Source organism: Sphaerodactylus townsendi, linkage group LG04, assembly GCF_021028975.2.
Source record: "Sphaerodactylus townsendi isolate TG3544 linkage group LG04, MPM_Stown_v2.3, whole genome shotgun sequence".
Lineage (NCBI taxonomy): Eukaryota > Metazoa > Chordata > Lepidosauria > Squamata > Sphaerodactylidae > Sphaerodactylus > Sphaerodactylus townsendi.
The window spans coordinates 144,305,091-144,322,104 of record NC_059428.1 but is presented as its reverse complement, the minus strand read 5'-3'; the positions used below and the strand labels follow the sequence as shown (position 1 = coordinate 144,322,104).

Below are 17,014 nucleotides of genomic sequence, written 5' to 3'. Positions count from 1 at the left end.
CCAGCGTGATTCTGAATGTTGTGTGTTGGCTTCTGGCTTCATCTGCGTTAAGATACAGTGAGGGTCTGGCGATTGGTTAAGTTGCCCTGATGTCATAGAGGGGTGGGTAGGCCTCTGGGTATCACTGGCTGAGCTTTTCAGAGGTGCGAGGCTAGCAGAATTACCTGAGTGATGATGGAGTCTACTAACAGAGGGGGCTGTGCTCCAGGAGAGAGATTCAGAAGATGAACTGTCAACATAAGCAAAAGAGATGGGGCAAAAGTTGTCTGAACCACTAAATGAAGGTTTATGTATTGTCGAAGACTTTCAAAGCCGGAATCACTAGGATGTTGTAGGTTTTCCGGGTTGTATGTCTGTGTTCCAGTAGTATTTTCTCCTGATGTTTCGCCTGCATCTGTGGCTGGCATCTTCAGAGGACCCTCTGAAAATGCCAGCCACAGATGCAGGCGAAACGTCAGGAGAAAATACTACTGGGAAACGGCCATACAACCCGGAAAACCCACAACATCCTACTGAAGGTTTACGATTAAGCATCTTAGAAATATAAAACTTGGGGACAAAAAATCCAACGCCCGTTCAAAGCGGCAGCCCATATGCAAAATGGATGCGTATGCAAAAGGATCCATTTGTAAAATTAAAATCAGGAGGAAGCAGAACATGCTTCTGAAATTTGCCTAACCAGGTGTTGATGTCTGGCTAATAAAATGTGCAAATTTGCTAGTCCATATTTATTTTTTATTGAACAATTCATTTTTGCCCTGCCATTTCCCCCAATGTGGGACTCGCTTTCCTCTCTTCCATCCTCACAACAATTACCTTGTGAATTAGGTTAGGCTGAGAGGATGTGACTTGCCCAAGGTCACACAGCAATAAGCTTCTAAGCCACGTGGGGAATTCAACCCGAGCCCCCCAGTGTTAATCTGGTATCCACCAGATACTAATCTCCCAGATACTGCACCACACTGACCACACACTGAGGGTTTCTTCTTCTGCTTCTTTGTTCAGGTTTGATTTAGTGTGGAACTCACTTATTCTTTTGTGGTGGTCCTCCAGCACCATCTTTGAAATGAATCGACTTTCTTTTGGTTAACTTTCTTCATTGTCCCACTTTTACATCTGTTCATAATAACGAGGAATACTACGATATAAATTATCTTGGTTGCCACAGTGACACATCCTTGAACTCAAGGATCTTTCCTAGCTCCTTGAGGAGCAGCAGTGGCGAAGTGGCTAAGAGCAGGTGCACTCTGATCTGGAGGAACTGGCTCTGCTGCTTGAGTTGTGGAGGCTTATCTGGGGAATTCAGATTAGCCTGTGCACTCCCACACACGCCAGCTGGGTGACCTTGGGCTAGTCACAGCTCTCTGGAGTGCTCTCAGCCCCACCTACCTCACAGGGTGTTTGTTGTGAGGGGGGGAAGGGCAAGGAGATTGTAAGCCCCTTTGAGTCCCCTACAGGAGAGAAAGGGGGGATATAAATCCAAACTCTTCTTCTTCATAGATGTTCTTCCTGGTCTCAATCTCATTTTGCTTGCAGTCTTCCTTTTGGTTGACAATGGAGCCAAGGAACAGAAAGTCTTGAACAAGTCCAGCTTCTTCATCATCAACTTTAAAATTGTCTAATTTCTCAGCAGTTGTTAACTTTTGTCTTTTTGGTGGTGACTTTGCCTTGGGCACTTTCTGCTTTAACCTTCATCAGTAATTGTTTCAGGTCTTCACTGTTTTCTGCCTGTGATGTGGCGTCATCGGCATACGTCTACTACAGTTTTCAAAAAGGTTCTCCAGTTCTTACTCTAGTTTCGTATTCCAGTAGCGTGCACATTCATACAAATATACAATTTCATTCATAAAGGTACGTCATTCATATGAGTATACAAAAATGATGGAGGCTTCCAATGGGTACATCTGCAATTAAAGACACATATACATATGTATATGTGTCTTTAATTGCAGATGTACCCATTGGAAGCCTCCATCATTTAATTGGATGAAAGATTAATTACACTGAAGAAGATATGCGAAAAATGTCTCATACGTGCGAAGCGTTTTTGTATACTCAAATGAATGACGTACCTTTATGAATGAAATTGTAAATATGTATGAATGAAGCTTTGATTTTGGAATTGATTTGAATGGACTATTGATAAGAATTAATAAGTATTGAATACTGATGATAGAAATATTATACTGTGTTTAAATGCAGATGTCAAACTGACTATAAAAATCAATGACTATAAAAATTACTGCAGTATATGAAAAACGAATATACTGATTTGAATAACAGCCTGATTGCAACGGGTGTTTATTATTTTAGACATTGCACTCAAAAAGTTGAAGTGGTAATAGTGCATATGCCACCCTCTCCATTACACAACGGTGATGAACAAGGCAATCTGTATCTCCCTGGCTACTGGAGCATGGGTCAGCAGCTTTCTGTTCTCGGTGGCCCCTTCTTTTACAGTGAAGCGATCCCTGTGCAACTTCGTCATAGACCATTTGTTCTGGGAGGACCCAATCCTGTTTCAGTTGGCGTGTCCTGGACAGGACCTCTCTAAGAACGAGGTCATGATGGTCACAGACAGCATGTTCACTTTGCTTCTTCCGTTCATCTTGATCCTGTTGTTCGCATCGTTGTGGCCATATTGAGGATTTCCTCAACAGATGGGAAGCAGAAAGCCTTTTCCATTTGCTCGGAACACCTGACTGTGGTGACCATCTACTACGGGAGCGGCATGTTTACGTACATGAGGCCACAGTCTGGCAACTCAGATGAGAGGGATAAGTTGATTTCTCTCTTCTATTCAGTGATAAAATCCATGCTGAATCCCATTATATGCAGCCTGAGGAACAAGGATATCAAAGATGCTTTCCTGAAAGTGCTGGGGAGATCCAAGGGGTCCCAATAATACAGTCCAAGAGCCAGGGTGGTGTAGTGGTTAAGAGTGGTGAACTCTAATGTGGAAAGCTGGGTTTGATTCCCTCTCCTCCACATGAGTGGCAGACTGTTTTCTGGTGAACTGGATTTGTTTCCCCACTCCTACATTCCTGCTGGGTGCCGTTGGACTAGTTTGTCCAGAACTCTCTCAGCCCCACCCACCTCATAAAGTGTCTGTTGTGGGGAGAGGAAGGGAAAGGAATTTGTAAGTCGCCTTGAGTCTCCTTACATGAGAGAAGGGGGGGACAAACTCCTCCCCCTCCCCCTCCCCCTTCTTCTTCTATTACCACTATAATACAGAGGTCTCACAATCACCCAGCGCCAGTTGCAGCTGAAATGTACTCCTGTGCTAGGGAGCTGTTGGTTTCCCAACTATTTTTTTATGGAATACCTTAGCATATGATTTTTAGCATTCTGGTCATTGAGGGACACTGAATATATTCAGGTTTCTCTTGAATGCATTTTGAGCACAAACCTAATAGTGCCTGAATAACCGAAATGCGCCACCAATATCTGAAATAGGGGTGGCTGCCAAAGACAGGGTCCTTACTTAAACAGGCTGGGATTTTTAAAATATTGTAAGCCACCTTAAGTTCCTTGGCAGAGAAAAGAGTAGAAAGTAAAATACTGGAAAAATTATAAGGTGTTTGACTGTGTGTATGGGCATGGGAGGTCTATTGTCAAGTTCTCTCTTGTGGGGTTTTCAAGAATTGTTTCCTATAATGTAGATACATACGACACCATCAATTGGTGGGCCTTTGAGGAGCTTTATGACTTACAGTGATTACTGCTGCAAAATATTTCTTCCCTCTGGAATGTGGGAAAGGAGCCAGGATTTGATCAGATCTGGGTACTATTATATAGGAGTGCAGAAAGAGAGACTGCAACATTGAGATGTTTCTTTTGATACCTTTCAGACAATTCTGTAATCCAAGAAAAGGTTCCTTGCCTGGGATTACGAGCAAATGACTTCAACTCCTTAAGCAAAGTGGTGGGGGTTAAAATGTAATAATTTGAAAGCAAAAGGCAGCAATATACACCCTGTCCGCTGTTGTCACATTTCTAAGCCTAGTGATCTTACATTTCATCTCCCTCCCAGCAAGTTACACAGCCAAAACTGAACAAGAAAAGCATATGAGCTTAACCAGATACTTAACAGAGGAGATGAAAATGACGATACTTAACATGGAGCTCGAGTTTAATTCAAGTCATCAGAATCTCAGATTTTTATCTTGGATCACATGAAGTTGTTTTATACTGTTAACACCATTGGTTCATTTCGCTTAACACTGGCAACGGGACGGAGGTGGTTGCAGAGAATCCTAAGAAGACTTCTCCACCTTTAGCACCAACAGGGGGTACTAGTAAACGGAACCTTTTCCAACGTCGCAAAGATGCTGCATCATCAAAAAATGCCCCCCTTTTCTTTGACATTTCTAGCTCCCATGATGCAGAGACAAGAGTTACAAAAGAAAAGTTTAAAAAAGAGAAGAAGAAGAAGAGTTTGGATTTATATCCCCCCTTTCTCTCCTGCAGGAGACTCAAAGGGGCTTACAATCTCTCTTGCCCTTCCCCTCTCACAACAAACACCCTGTGAGGTAGGTGGGGCTGAGAGAGCTTCGAGAAGCTGTGACTAGCCCAAGGTCACCCAGCTGGCGTGTGGGGGAGTGTACAGGCTAATCTGAATTCCCCAGATAAGCCTCCACAGCTCAGGTGGCAGAGCTGGGAATCAAACCCGGTTCCTCCAGATTAGATACACGAGCTCTTAACCTCCTACGCCACTGCTGCTCCTTGTTTCCCATGTTTCTCTCATGTTTCTCTCCCCCTTCCCCAGTTCCAAGTTTGGTTAAGTACAACAACTAGTAGGATTTTATAGATAATTCATATAAAGTAGATATGGCAATAATGGGCATATTCTGAGACTGCAAGATGACCAGAATTTCAGCACTGTGTGCAGAACTCGGAAGATGCTGGAACTTGTTTTTAGAAAACCCAGTTGCTAGATCTTGAGATAGGCTTGAAAGCTAAAGACACAAACGTAAGAAAATAATACAGCAGCACACAGGATTACTAAAGTTTCCTTGGTAAAGATAGTGACCATTGTTAGTGGTGTATTTTCCAGTGTGATACATTAAACTATTGCTAACTAGAGCTACCAATGAGTGTCAGAATGCCTGCTGGTATCATTGTGGTCTGGAGCTAGAAAGTTTCCTTGGCTCAAAAGGTTCCAACTATGCAATAAAGATTGGAGTGGGTGGGGCTTAAAGAAGGAATTTCATAATTGTTATCTTGGTACTCCGGTTGTAAGGGAAAAAGTTCTTCTGGGGCCCAGGGACAACTTCCCATCTGATCCCAACGTCTTCTGGAAGAAGAGGCAGAAAGAAAAGTGTTACATGACTGTGCAGAATAGCGTAGCCCAAAAATCGTTGTCATCTTTCTGGCCCCTTCCGCACATGCAGAATAATGCACTTTCAGTCCACTTTCACAACTGTTTGCAAGTGGGTGTTGCTGTTCTGCACAGTAAAATCCAACTTCAAAGTGCATTGAAAGTGGATTGAAAGTGCATTATTCTGCATGTGTGGAAAGGGCCTTTGCTGGCTGCGCCCTTTTCTGCCCAACTATGCCTAAAACTCCTTCGTGGAAAATCAGCAGATGCTGACAGGCAGGCAAATGAATGGTGACACGCTATCAGCTCACATGTAGGCACCTCACCATACTCAGCAAATGTTTTAGTTCACTCCAGCTCAGCTACACATTCTTTCTCTACGAAGCCTGTCCATGAAGGGTGAAATCATAGTGTACTCTGGAAGGGGTACATACCAAGTGTCCTTTGGAAATGGCAGTAAGTGTCTGGATTTCGGCAGGTAGAGGCAATGTAGATTTCTGGGAGGTTCTCAGCATCAGTGCACGTGAGCAGTCGCTGCAAGATGGCAACCAGGGACTTTGTTACATTTGGATCATATATCACATCTAGTGGGAAAAGAGAGAAGGCAAGAATGGACAATTTGGCAGACCAAGACTAGCGAGAATCTGGGAAAGACTTTTCTCTGCCAGAGATCCTGGTGAACTGTTTCCACTCAGAGTAGATAAGGTCGAGTTAGCTAGATGCAACAAGAATCTGACTCAGGCCCCTTTTGCACATGCAAAATAATGCACTTTCAATCCACTTTCAATGCACTTTGCAGCTGTGCGGAATAGCAAAATCCACTTGCAAACAATTGAGGAAGTGGATTGAAAGTGCATTATTCTGCTGTGCGGAAGGGGCCTCAGTATATGGTGGCTTTGTATATTTTCAATTTCAAAATCCAATTTTCTTTTTCTTTCTCCCTTGTGCCAATTAAGCCTTATTTTGGCACCATCTTCTCATTCCTAGCACCAAACTTCCCCTGCTAAAATCCACGTGCATTTTAGCCATTTTATTTTTTAACTAAGTGCATACAAGTGGCACACAATGTTTGAAAAAGGTATTAGAAGGTCCAAACTAATCAGGAACGCTGGCAACAACAAAATGGGGAAATGAAAATGCATGCATACAGAACGAGCAACCTTCTTTTACTTTATCAAGTACACAAATGCAGAAATATCAAAAGGCCTTGGAGGGTCTTGGTGGACCACCCTGAGCTAGACTGACCAATGAACAACAGTTTCACATATATATGCTCGCTTGTATGCACACACATTGAAACTGGTATGCCAAATCCTACAGGTTGAATGTCCTCTTTGTTAAGTTACCGCAAAGTAGATTCCCTCCTGCCTGGTGCTTACCTGCAGCAACGACAACTTCCGCTCTAAATTCTGCAAGTTGTTCTTTGGTACCCAAGTTCCAATCCAGTTCTGCAACAGTTACACAGGGGCCGTGCAATTCGGCCAGTTCCGCCTCGTGACATCTGCATTTTGCCCTGCCAAGACTGTAACATTCACACTGCAGAAAAAAGCCGTTCAAGCGGATATTCTCCGACAGCTCTTCGAGAACACGCTGGTGGTAATCGCTGAAGATATATGCCTTGGGGTGACAAGTTCTGCAGATTGCAATTCCCGTCAGGCCGGTCCCGCTTCCTAATTCCAAGATCCTCCTGAAAATGTAATAAATACATTTTGTTTACATTTCCTCTCCCTGTCTTTTCAGCCTCTCTTCTGTACAGCGTTAAATTGCAGCATCCTGCCAATATTATGGGCATTATGTAGTCTCTTTTTAATTTGTTTTCTTTTTTTTTTGTCTGTGCAGCATGCTGCCCTGGGAATTTTGCATTGAGAAGTGGTTGAAGAGTAGCTGAAATAAATAACCCCCTGCTCTGCAACAGAAAGAAATTCCATGGCTAAGTCATGACCTCTCTCTTTTGCCCAAGCCCAGCCAGCCCAAGACAACATGTGATGCATTACCTGTTAGTGAAAACGAAAGGGTGTTCCAGCGCCCATTCAGCTAGGTAAAGACCAGCATCCCATGTGACAAGACCTGTGGTCCCTTGTGAAATTATTGCCACGTTTTCACGAACCGTAACAGCATCGCCTGAGGGCTATCAGAAAACAATTGCTAGCACAAGCCATGCACCACACTATTTTAAAACAGTGTTGTTTGTTTCATCCAAAAGGCATGTTGGAGCAATATTTGGGAGGAACACGATCCATTTTACTAAGTCTGAGCCCCCCCCCCCCCCCGCCAAATTATTTAATGATTTTATTTTGTTTATTTCACGGGTATGCTACCCCTCCTTCACGGGATTGTCCAGTTTAGCCTAAAGACCATCTTACTATTTCATCTCCCATTTCTTTGCAGAAGCAGTTCAACCATGTTAATGTCAGATAATAAAAACTGAGCACATTTCTTTGTGAGCGGCCTCATATGGTAGGAGCATCTGAAATGTATACATAAAAGTAACAGCCAGAAAGCCAGTGTAATGGAGCATTTGCTGTAAACAGGTTGTTTCAAAAACAAAGTAGACCAGGGATCCCCAGATTTCTGTTAGGGAGGAGGTTAAGAAGCATAAAAGGCAGCTATGTTGCATGCACTATGGTCAAGAAAACAAAGATTTTTGTACATTTACCAAGATGAAGCTTTTGTAGCAGTGTGCGGAAGCTTCTGAATTTAAGACATCGCCGAGGGTTTCATATAGCTCATCCAGTGGCTCAGCTGCTGTACATTCGTGCTGAAAGAGAGACACTTGGTCAATTTATTACCTCAAGATGTCACACAAACACAGTTATAGGATCACACACCCATTTAATTTCTTTAAGGGGCTAGGAAACAGAGGCCAATGAGGATGTGTCCTCTTGGCTGTCGTCTGGTGAGGGGAGAGATGAGGAAGAAATGAGCACCAATCCTTTTCCCTCAGTCCCGAAACTAAGGGTAGTGGATGGCAGGTAACTTTCAGGCATTCATGCCCCTAGGATTACAATCTGAGGCCTCTTCTGCACATGCAGAATAATGTACATTCAATCCACTTTCACAATTGTTTTCAAGTAGATTGTGCTATTCTGCACTGTAAAATCCAGCTGCAAAGTGCATTAACAGTGCATTATTCTGCATGTGCGGATGGGGCCTGGGTGTTACTTTAAACACCACCAGCATATTTTTGCTACCAAAGTTTGATGGCTGAAAGTTCATATTACCTGCTTTATGAGTTCGGACAAGAAGTGTCTCCTGTAATTCACCGAGGGAGGATATTTCAGGCACAGTGGGTGAAGAACAGTCTGAAATAATTGAAAAACAGAACTGACTGATTTACATTGGAAAAATAATAGCTGTACCCAGATGTCACACCCAAAACAGATTGTTTGTTACGAGCATGAGTTAGATTATTCTTTGGTGTGCAAGCTCTACTCCATCTAGCTTTTCTCCTTGTACATAATACTGAGAGTGAAAGAAGCTGAGATTCTCCTGTTCTAAGTTTCTCCACAGTATCAAGTTGGCCAACTAGTATTTGATTAATAATAGGGTTTTTTTACCTTTTGCAAAATAGCCAGCAATGATGAGGAATCTTTTGAAATCTTTAGTGTCTGCTCAAGATCCTATAAGGTAAAATACAAAATGGTCAGAAAAACAAAATGGCTGCCAAAGAAAGGCCCCTTCCATGCATGCAGAATAACGTACTTTCAATCAACTTTCAATGCACTTTGCAGCTGGATTTTACTGTGCAGAATAGCAAAATCCACTTGCAAACAATTGTGAACATGCATTGAAAGTGCATTATTCTGCACGTGCGGAAGGAGTCAAAGAGCAGTTATCTGTTCTCTATCTGTTAAGTAGGTCAACAGCTTATTGTTGTTCAAGCTGATAACTAGAAGACTGTAAACCAAACTAGGAAATCCATAATTCAATTTATATTACAGGAAGATGGTTTGGGGGACACATTTTTACAAAAGGCCCATCAGATTGTGATCCCAAGACTTTGGAACATGCATTATGCAGAGCACTGGTACCGTAATAAACATTTAAAACCCAAATTTAAAAAGATGATCAATGTTTCTCACATATATGCCATGATACAAAGACTTCACATAAATTCTCTTGCAACAATGCTTACAACGGCCTTGTAAAGTAGGCCACTGTTTTCTTCATAACCCATGATTTCTCACGACTCTGTTGCCCTCTTCTGTTTTATCCTCCCAAAATCAGATGAGGTAGATTAGGCTGCAGGAGAACGACTGGCCCAAGATCACTTTCTGAACTCTATGGCAGGATTTGAGCTCAGGTCTAACCACTACACCACATTGCGTCTATCACCAGTTCATATAGCACAATCTGTATCCTGTGGAGCATCAAATAGGGGAACTTTTGCACTGTTTCCCTAAATCAAAGTTTCTTACATGGGAGTAATGGTGTGTTCACTTTTAAAACTAGCAAGGTGCTGGGTTTCTACAGGGATTTCCAAACCTTGCTGTCCCACCACAAAATGGTTGCCATGACAGCAGGTAACCCCCAAAATGGCTACCATAGCAGCAGGTAAACCCCAAAGTGGGAGCCAGCATGCATTGGTCCTGTAATTTCAAAAAGAGACAGCTTTTCAGTGCAAAAATTCCAACCCTACGAAGCCACGGGGAGAGGCTGCCAAACCCAGAGGCAAAAGGCAGTCTATCTGAGGGCATATAGTTATGGTTGTGAATTGCTTAAGAAAAAAAAATAATGGCTCTAATAGTGTTATTTACGAGGCAATGCTATTTGCCTTAATGCCATAAAAAACCCCAGATGCTCATTGCCCCACATTAAGCCTCAATTAAAGGGAGAGGACATTTTCCTCCAGGCCAGTTGGCAACCTCTGTTGATACTACGGCTATTCTGCATCTGTCTGAGGTGAGCTCACTCAGTCTGCTAGCCAGGAGTGATGCAAAGCCCCAAGGCACTTTTTGGGTTAGTCCTTATGGAAAAATAACCTTGATATCCCACACAAAGGCTATCCAGATGTCTGGGAAATGTAGAAACATCACTTATAGTTAAAAAACATGAGGGTAAAGGTTAAAATTTGTGAAAGTCCTGAGGTAAAAGTTGTGTGGTTTCACTTCCTGAAGTGTTTCTAATGACTGCAATGAAACATAGGCCTCTGTTACTGAAGCTGCTTTTTCAAATATCGATCTATAAATAAAGGAGCTACTTCTTATATGCACACAGACTTCATTATATATATACATATTGGCTGACAGGGCCCTACATTTTAAACATAAGTGTAGGCCCCTGTTAGCAGAGCCTATGGCGAGGGAGGTCTTTGGTAATGGGCCTATATATATAAAATGAAGTCTCTCTCTGTGTCTGTATAAGAGGCATCTTTTCTTTATAGACAGCTTAACACTGGTAATGTTTCATTACAGAAACACTTGAGAAAGTAAAACCATACAACTTTTACCTCAGGATGTTTACTAATTTTCATTTCTCAGTACCTGTTCTATCTGTCTGTCTGTCTACCTACCCACCTACTTACCTGTCTATCATCTACCTGTCCGTCTGTCCACCTATTCATTTACCTGTCTATCCATCCATACCTGTCTATCATCTACCTGTCTGTCTGTCTGTCTGTCTGTCTGTCTGTCTGTCTGTCTGTCTATCATTCATTCACCTACCTACCTACCTACCTACCTACCTACCTACCTACCTACCTACCTACCTACCTACCTACCTACCTACCTACCTACCTACCTACCTACCTACCTACCTACCTAAACTTGAGGTGGGAGGGAAACTAACTGTCTGAACTTAATTATAGAAGAGATGGCTGTTTTCTTTACTTATGGTAACTTGCAAAGAGATTACTAAAATGGTATGAGAACATTATACCTGCTGGCTTTAGTCACCATGTCAGAATTTATCAGACTACTTTGCTTGGATGTTTCTCTATCTAGAGTGTTTGTTTTGAACCCTGTGAGTTTCAGGAAGGCTTCAAACTTTGCTGAGAGAACAAACAAACTGCATACTGCCATATAATTTGAGTAAATAATTCCTAAATTCCTCTAGGATGGGATGAGGTTTTCCTCCAAAAAAGCTCAGGACGGTGCTTGTGGTTCTCCTATTTCATCCTTTTTTTGCACCAACCATGCAAAGTGGGCCAGGCTGAGATGAGGTTAATTTTTACTAACAGGAGATTTAAGCAAACCCAGCGCCCTGCTAATGACACTTGCTATCAATGTCATATTATAGTGTATGTACATAAGGCAATAGTGCAATGGACAGGTAGATGGTAATACTATAGTGCAATGGACAGGTAGATGGTCATACATAGTACATAAGGTCATATTCTAGTGCAATGGACAGGAAAATGCTTTAATAAAGGGAAAGGTTTGAGAGAGAGAAAGAGATATAATACTACTAAGAGATTTGTGCTACTCTGGGCAGTTGGAGAAATAACAGTAGACTACGCAAAAGGAATTAATGAGCAGAAATGTTTAATTCTATAACCACTCACATATATATCAGCAGTTGCCACTGTTCTGTTCCGAATATAGCAGGAAATTTTCTGTCCACGGATTGTGTTGCCGAAATTGACTTTGTGCTCTAAATCACAAAATGCTACCGGCAGATGAGCTGAAATGCCTCGCCACGGAATGAGAAATCAGTCTCAATAATTTTACTTTTAATTCCCCCCCCCCCTTTTTGCATTAAAAGAAACACTCTCTGCTGTTTCCAACCCAAGAAGAAGAATGCTGAGCATCAAGATGGTAGGAACGATACCTACAACCAATCCCCATATATGCTTGGTGGATCAAAATGGGACTGAAAATCAAGCTAGATGAGTACGCTGCATGTTTCACTTGTTTCTGATTTTGTGTGCTGCTATCTTACACATGAAATTTTGTTCATGCTGTACTGATTCCTGTGGAAAACTTGTTTGCAGCTGTGTTTTTCTCCTGTTTTCATTGTATCCCATAGAATATTGTGAATCTAAACACCTTAACAGTAGTTTTAGTGGCATAACTTGTTGAATTTGTGGCCAGGCCAGACTTTCGATCATCTAGCTGACCATTCTGGCTCCCTACAGAAAACAGCACAGTACAGTGGTTAGAGTATTACCCTAGAGCCATCCTGGTGTAGTGGCTAAGAGTGGTGGACTCTAATCTGGAGAACTGGATTTGATTCCCACTCCTCCACATGAGCAGCCGACACTAATCTGGTGAAATGGTTTTGTTTCCCTGCTTCTACACATGAAGCCAGATGGGTGACCTTGGGCTAGTCACAGTACTCCCTGAACTCTCTCAGCTTTACCTGCCTCACGAGGTGTCTGTTGCGGGGAGAGGAACAGAAAACAGTTTGTAAGCCGCACGGAGTCTCCTTAAAGGAGATAAAAGTGGGGTATAAATCTAAACTGCTCTTCTTCTTTTCTAGGTCAAAGGAGACCCAGATTAATGAGGGGAGGGACTTCCTGTCAGGAAAACAACATGCAGAAAAGCATCACAGTATCATGACACTGATTTAAGTTCACACATTGATTCAGTCCTTATTGGGACTCTAGGCAGATCACACAGTTTGTGCCGAGTAAATCAACAGAAACAGAGAATCCACTCAAATTACCATAGGGTTTGAATGGCAGAAATCTTAAAACAGAGGTGAAACTGAACATAGCCCCTGTAATGACATGTTAAACAATGCAGAAATCACACAGCTTGGTCATACTGGTAGCAACAGTGTCTACTGTACACATACTTATAGCAGCAGTGTGTAGTCTACAAAGCCATACACTTTACCAAACCATCTTTTGGAAACATTTCATTATATCATTATTACCTCTGCAAAAAATAATTCAGTTTGTGCAAAACCAGGAAGGGGGGGAGCCTTCCTAACTTCCTCAAACAGGCCATTCCACAAAGTGGGGGCCACTAGAGAACATATTAGGCTCTAAAATTGATGGTTCCTCCCTATAAAATATTAGTAATAGCCACACCCATTTAACCCCCCCCCCCCCCCCCGGTTTTAACATTTTGTACATGTTTTCCCCTTCCTTTCTTTTCAACTTTGACAGGTGGACGAACAGACATCTAAACTGTACTGCGTCTCTTTTGGAGGAAGCATATTGTAATGCCCTTGATTTATTTATTTCCTCTGCCATCCATGACAGCAGCACGCGGAGGAAGAAAAAGGTAAGACCAAAACAGTTATCCCGTGAGAAAAGGCCATTTCAATTTTTAATAACCAACACGGTAGAGTTGAAGGTATCTTGAAATAATCTTCTACATTTGCTTTGGCATCTTGCTCAGGAAGTCCTGCAGTAATAGTATTTTCCTAGCCACTAAGATACAACTTCGGAGAAAGCTTTATTTGAGCTCATGCATGATTCAGATTTCATGCTGTCTTATTGTCAGTTTGAAATCACACAGTGCCAATTAATTGTTGTAACTGACTTTAGGCTCTAGATGTATGCCACTCAGGCCCCTAGCAGGCCAAGACAAGGTCCTTTTTCAAGTGCCAAAACAGCTGTAGGCAGGGGTTGGTGTTAGCAACATTTAAAAATAGACATGGATCAATCCACCGGGTAAATGCTCTTAATTGGGGACTCAGAAGAGCTTTTTCACTTTCAAACTGTACTCAAAGAGTGGATTAAGAAGTAGATCTTGTACCTTTCTCACAAAGTCCAGGCTCAAGGACCCCAGCAAAGGTTAAAGCACAGTTTGCTCTACAATCTAGCTTAGGTGAGAACAGAACAGGTTCTGCAAACTTTAGGAACCATCATGGAAGGAAAGACAAATTGAAAAGACAAATTGAAATACAAATAAAAAGATCTGAATTCACTGTCCAGAGGAGAGAATCATGAAGTCCCCATACTCTGTATTTCCTTTCAAAGCAGTGGGTTAATTCAGAGGTTCCAGCATGCAACTGGAAGACACAGTAGTTAAATGTGAGGAATCTTAGGCTAGACAAAAGAAAGGCACTATTTTACACAACGTGTCACTTGCTGGTGGAATTCACTGCCACAAGATGCGGTGATAGTAGACTGCTTTCAAAGGTTGTTAGACAAACCGGAATACATCCAGTTACTAGTCAACACATCTCTTGAAATGTCCACATTCATAAAAAGTAGTTGTTGGCAGACAACAACAAGGCCTGTGTGCGTACCTTCTAGGGTCATCAAATTGAGGATGCTTGATTAGATGGCCCTTCATCTCAACCCTCAATTTGGAATTTACCATCCCAACACTGACCCGAGTTAACCTTACTTAGCTTCTGTGAGCTGGGTAGGTTGGGCTAGCCTTGGCCATCCAGGTCAGCTAAATTATTGGCTAAACTTAATATGACTGGGTGCACATTGCCTATCCATACATACGCAACACTGTTAAATATAACCAAACACATTTCCAGTGTCACGCAGCTGACTGTCAGTAACTTCTTGGCTGCGTGCCTTTGCTGCTGGGAATGCCATGGGAGCTGAAAAGTGGACCTCCCCTCCAAAAACCCCAAATCAGCAGGAGGCAGAGGTGGAGTATGAACTGAATTGTGTGGCCCTTGCATCCTCCAACGGTCAAAACTGGATCTGTTGAGCTGTGTTAGGGGGACTGTATCTGGTGACTGAGATGCACTCCTACATGTAACTGCTAGAAGATATACGTAACCAGCCTGCTATATGCTATTGCTGCTACTCTGGGACATTTTCCTTGATCTTTTGCTTTATGGCTTCACATGCTCTGTAGATAACTATGCCTTCCCCTGACTGTCTAGTCACATGGGAAAGAAGGTTCTTTCTGCTGTCCTGTGGGGGTAGGATGCCAGGTGACTTTGTTTCTGTCTATTGCCAATTTTGGAGCACCTCTGCCCCCCAAAAAGGGGGGGGGATCAACATTGTAATAAAATGGGTAGCATAAGCCAGATTGCCTAGAGCTGGCTTTGCCAAGCTGGGTGCGTTGCTGCTGATCAATAAACGCTGCTGATATACCATACATAGTTCGTTGATTGCTTCAAGGTTCAAGCCCTGACAAACTGTCAACAGCCAGAAAAGTGGCTAAGAGCAAGACACGCAGCTGCCCTGGGTTCGAATTCCCCCCTCTGCCACCCATGCCCCAGGAAACCTCAGCCAAGGTTTAGTTTCTCCTATTTGCACGCTCGCCTCCCTTGGGGGCTGGGACAAAGGGGCACATCCAAATAATGAGCCCAGAAAAGACCCTAAAACCGTCCCACTCTCTCCTTCCCCAAATGCAAACTGCCCTCCCCTCTCTCCAATGACACAAGGGAACTGCCACCCTCTCCAAACGATCTCAGTCCCTAGGGGTTTTTTCGGGGTGTGTATGTGCCTGTGTCACCCAGCTCTTAGATCTCATCACACCCCCCCCTCCCCTCCCAATCACACACCTTCCAGGGCAGATCAGCCACTCGCCTCCCGGCCAGGAAGCCACGCTGAAAGCGGAGCTCTAGCTGGTCGTATGGAGGGTCCTTTTCTTCCTCGGCTGCCTGCTTTTCCGCCATGGGCTCCTCCTCCTCCTCCTCTTCCTCCGTACGCAACGCGCCCTGCCTTGGGGGGGTGGGGGCGCAGGGGAAGGGCCATGCACCGAAAGAGCAGCTGGGGGTCCTGGGCGTCTAGCATTGAGCAGGATCTAGCCCCTGCACCTATCTGCGTGCCAAGATCGGGGTTCAAAAGTGAGACACACACGTGTCCAGCGGATGGCGCTTGCGCACTGCCCCTCTTCCCCTGGTTGGCTAGGGGGCGGTTCCTTTCGCTTTGAGCATATACAGAAGGGCGGTCTCTTATAGAGAAGGAGGGGAGAAGAGTTTTGGATTTATATCCCACCTTTTTCTCCTGTAAGGCGTCTCAAAGCGGGTAACAATACAAGCTCCTTTCCCTTCCTCTCTCCACAACAGACACCTTGTGAGGCAGGTGGGGCTGGGAGAGTTTGGAGAGAATTGTGACTAGTCCAGCAGGAATGCAGAAGTGCGGAAACACATCTGGTTCACCAGATAAGCCTCTGCCGCTCAGGTGGAGGAGTGAGGAATCAAACCTGGTTCTCCAGATTAGAATCCACCTGCTCTTAACCACTCACTGGCTGTTATAGGTCTGGCACTTGATGCTGGCTCTGTGTTGGGAAATACCTAGTGGTTGGTGGGTGGCCAGCCTGGGGAGGATAAGGTTGGGGGTGTGATGCCATCGGGTTCACCTTCCAAAGGAGAAAGTGATCTCTTGTAATTTCAGGACACCTCCAGCCACAACCTGGAGACTATAATGAAAGTGGGGTCGGTTGTATGACAAATAGTGTTAATGTACCTTCATCCATACAGGTGCATGTTTTGGACTGACCACCTGTAGCCTGGCAAACTGACTGATTTTAGGCTTTATGCCAGTGTAAGCCGTCCTGAGCCCTTTGGGGGTAGGGTGGGGTATAAATATAAAGGCCGTTTCCGCACGAAGGCGGAAACGGCCAGGTCGGCGTTTATGACGCCGACCCGACGACGCTGGGACCATCCGCATGGACGGTCCTGGGAACAGCCGGGCAGCCGGCGCCACGGAGCGCCGGCGCCCGGCCGACCCGGCATGTCCCTGGGCCTCCGGCGCGTCGCTGAGGCCTGGGGACACGCCCCCTGGCCCTGCGCGCCTGCTCCAGCGGCGCAGGGCAGGGGGGCGTGTCCCCAGGCCTCGGCGACGCGCCGGAGGCCCGGGGACAAGGTAAGTGCCGGGTGGGG

At 44.0% G+C, this 17,014-nt stretch overlaps 1 protein-coding gene across 1 annotated transcript; it reads right to left on the bottom strand.

Moving 5' to 3' along the window:
* Positions 1 to 4,666: 4,666 nt before the first annotated feature.
* EEF2KMT (eukaryotic elongation factor 2 lysine methyltransferase) lies at positions 4,667 to 16,017 on the bottom strand. The gene is made up of 8 exons (XM_048495557.1): positions 15,692 to 16,017; positions 8,878 to 8,940; positions 8,542 to 8,622; positions 7,977 to 8,078; positions 7,315 to 7,448; positions 6,700 to 7,007; positions 5,755 to 5,904; positions 4,667 to 5,296 (listed from the first exon to the last, which is right to left on the bottom strand). The coding sequence occupies exons 1-8, from the start codon at positions 15,803 to 15,805 to the stop codon at positions 5,196 to 5,198; spliced, it is 1,053 nt and encodes a 350-aa protein (XP_048351514.1). The 5' UTR covers positions 15,806 to 16,017; the 3' UTR covers positions 4,667 to 5,195.
* Between the last annotated feature and the right edge of the window lie 997 nt (positions 16,018 to 17,014).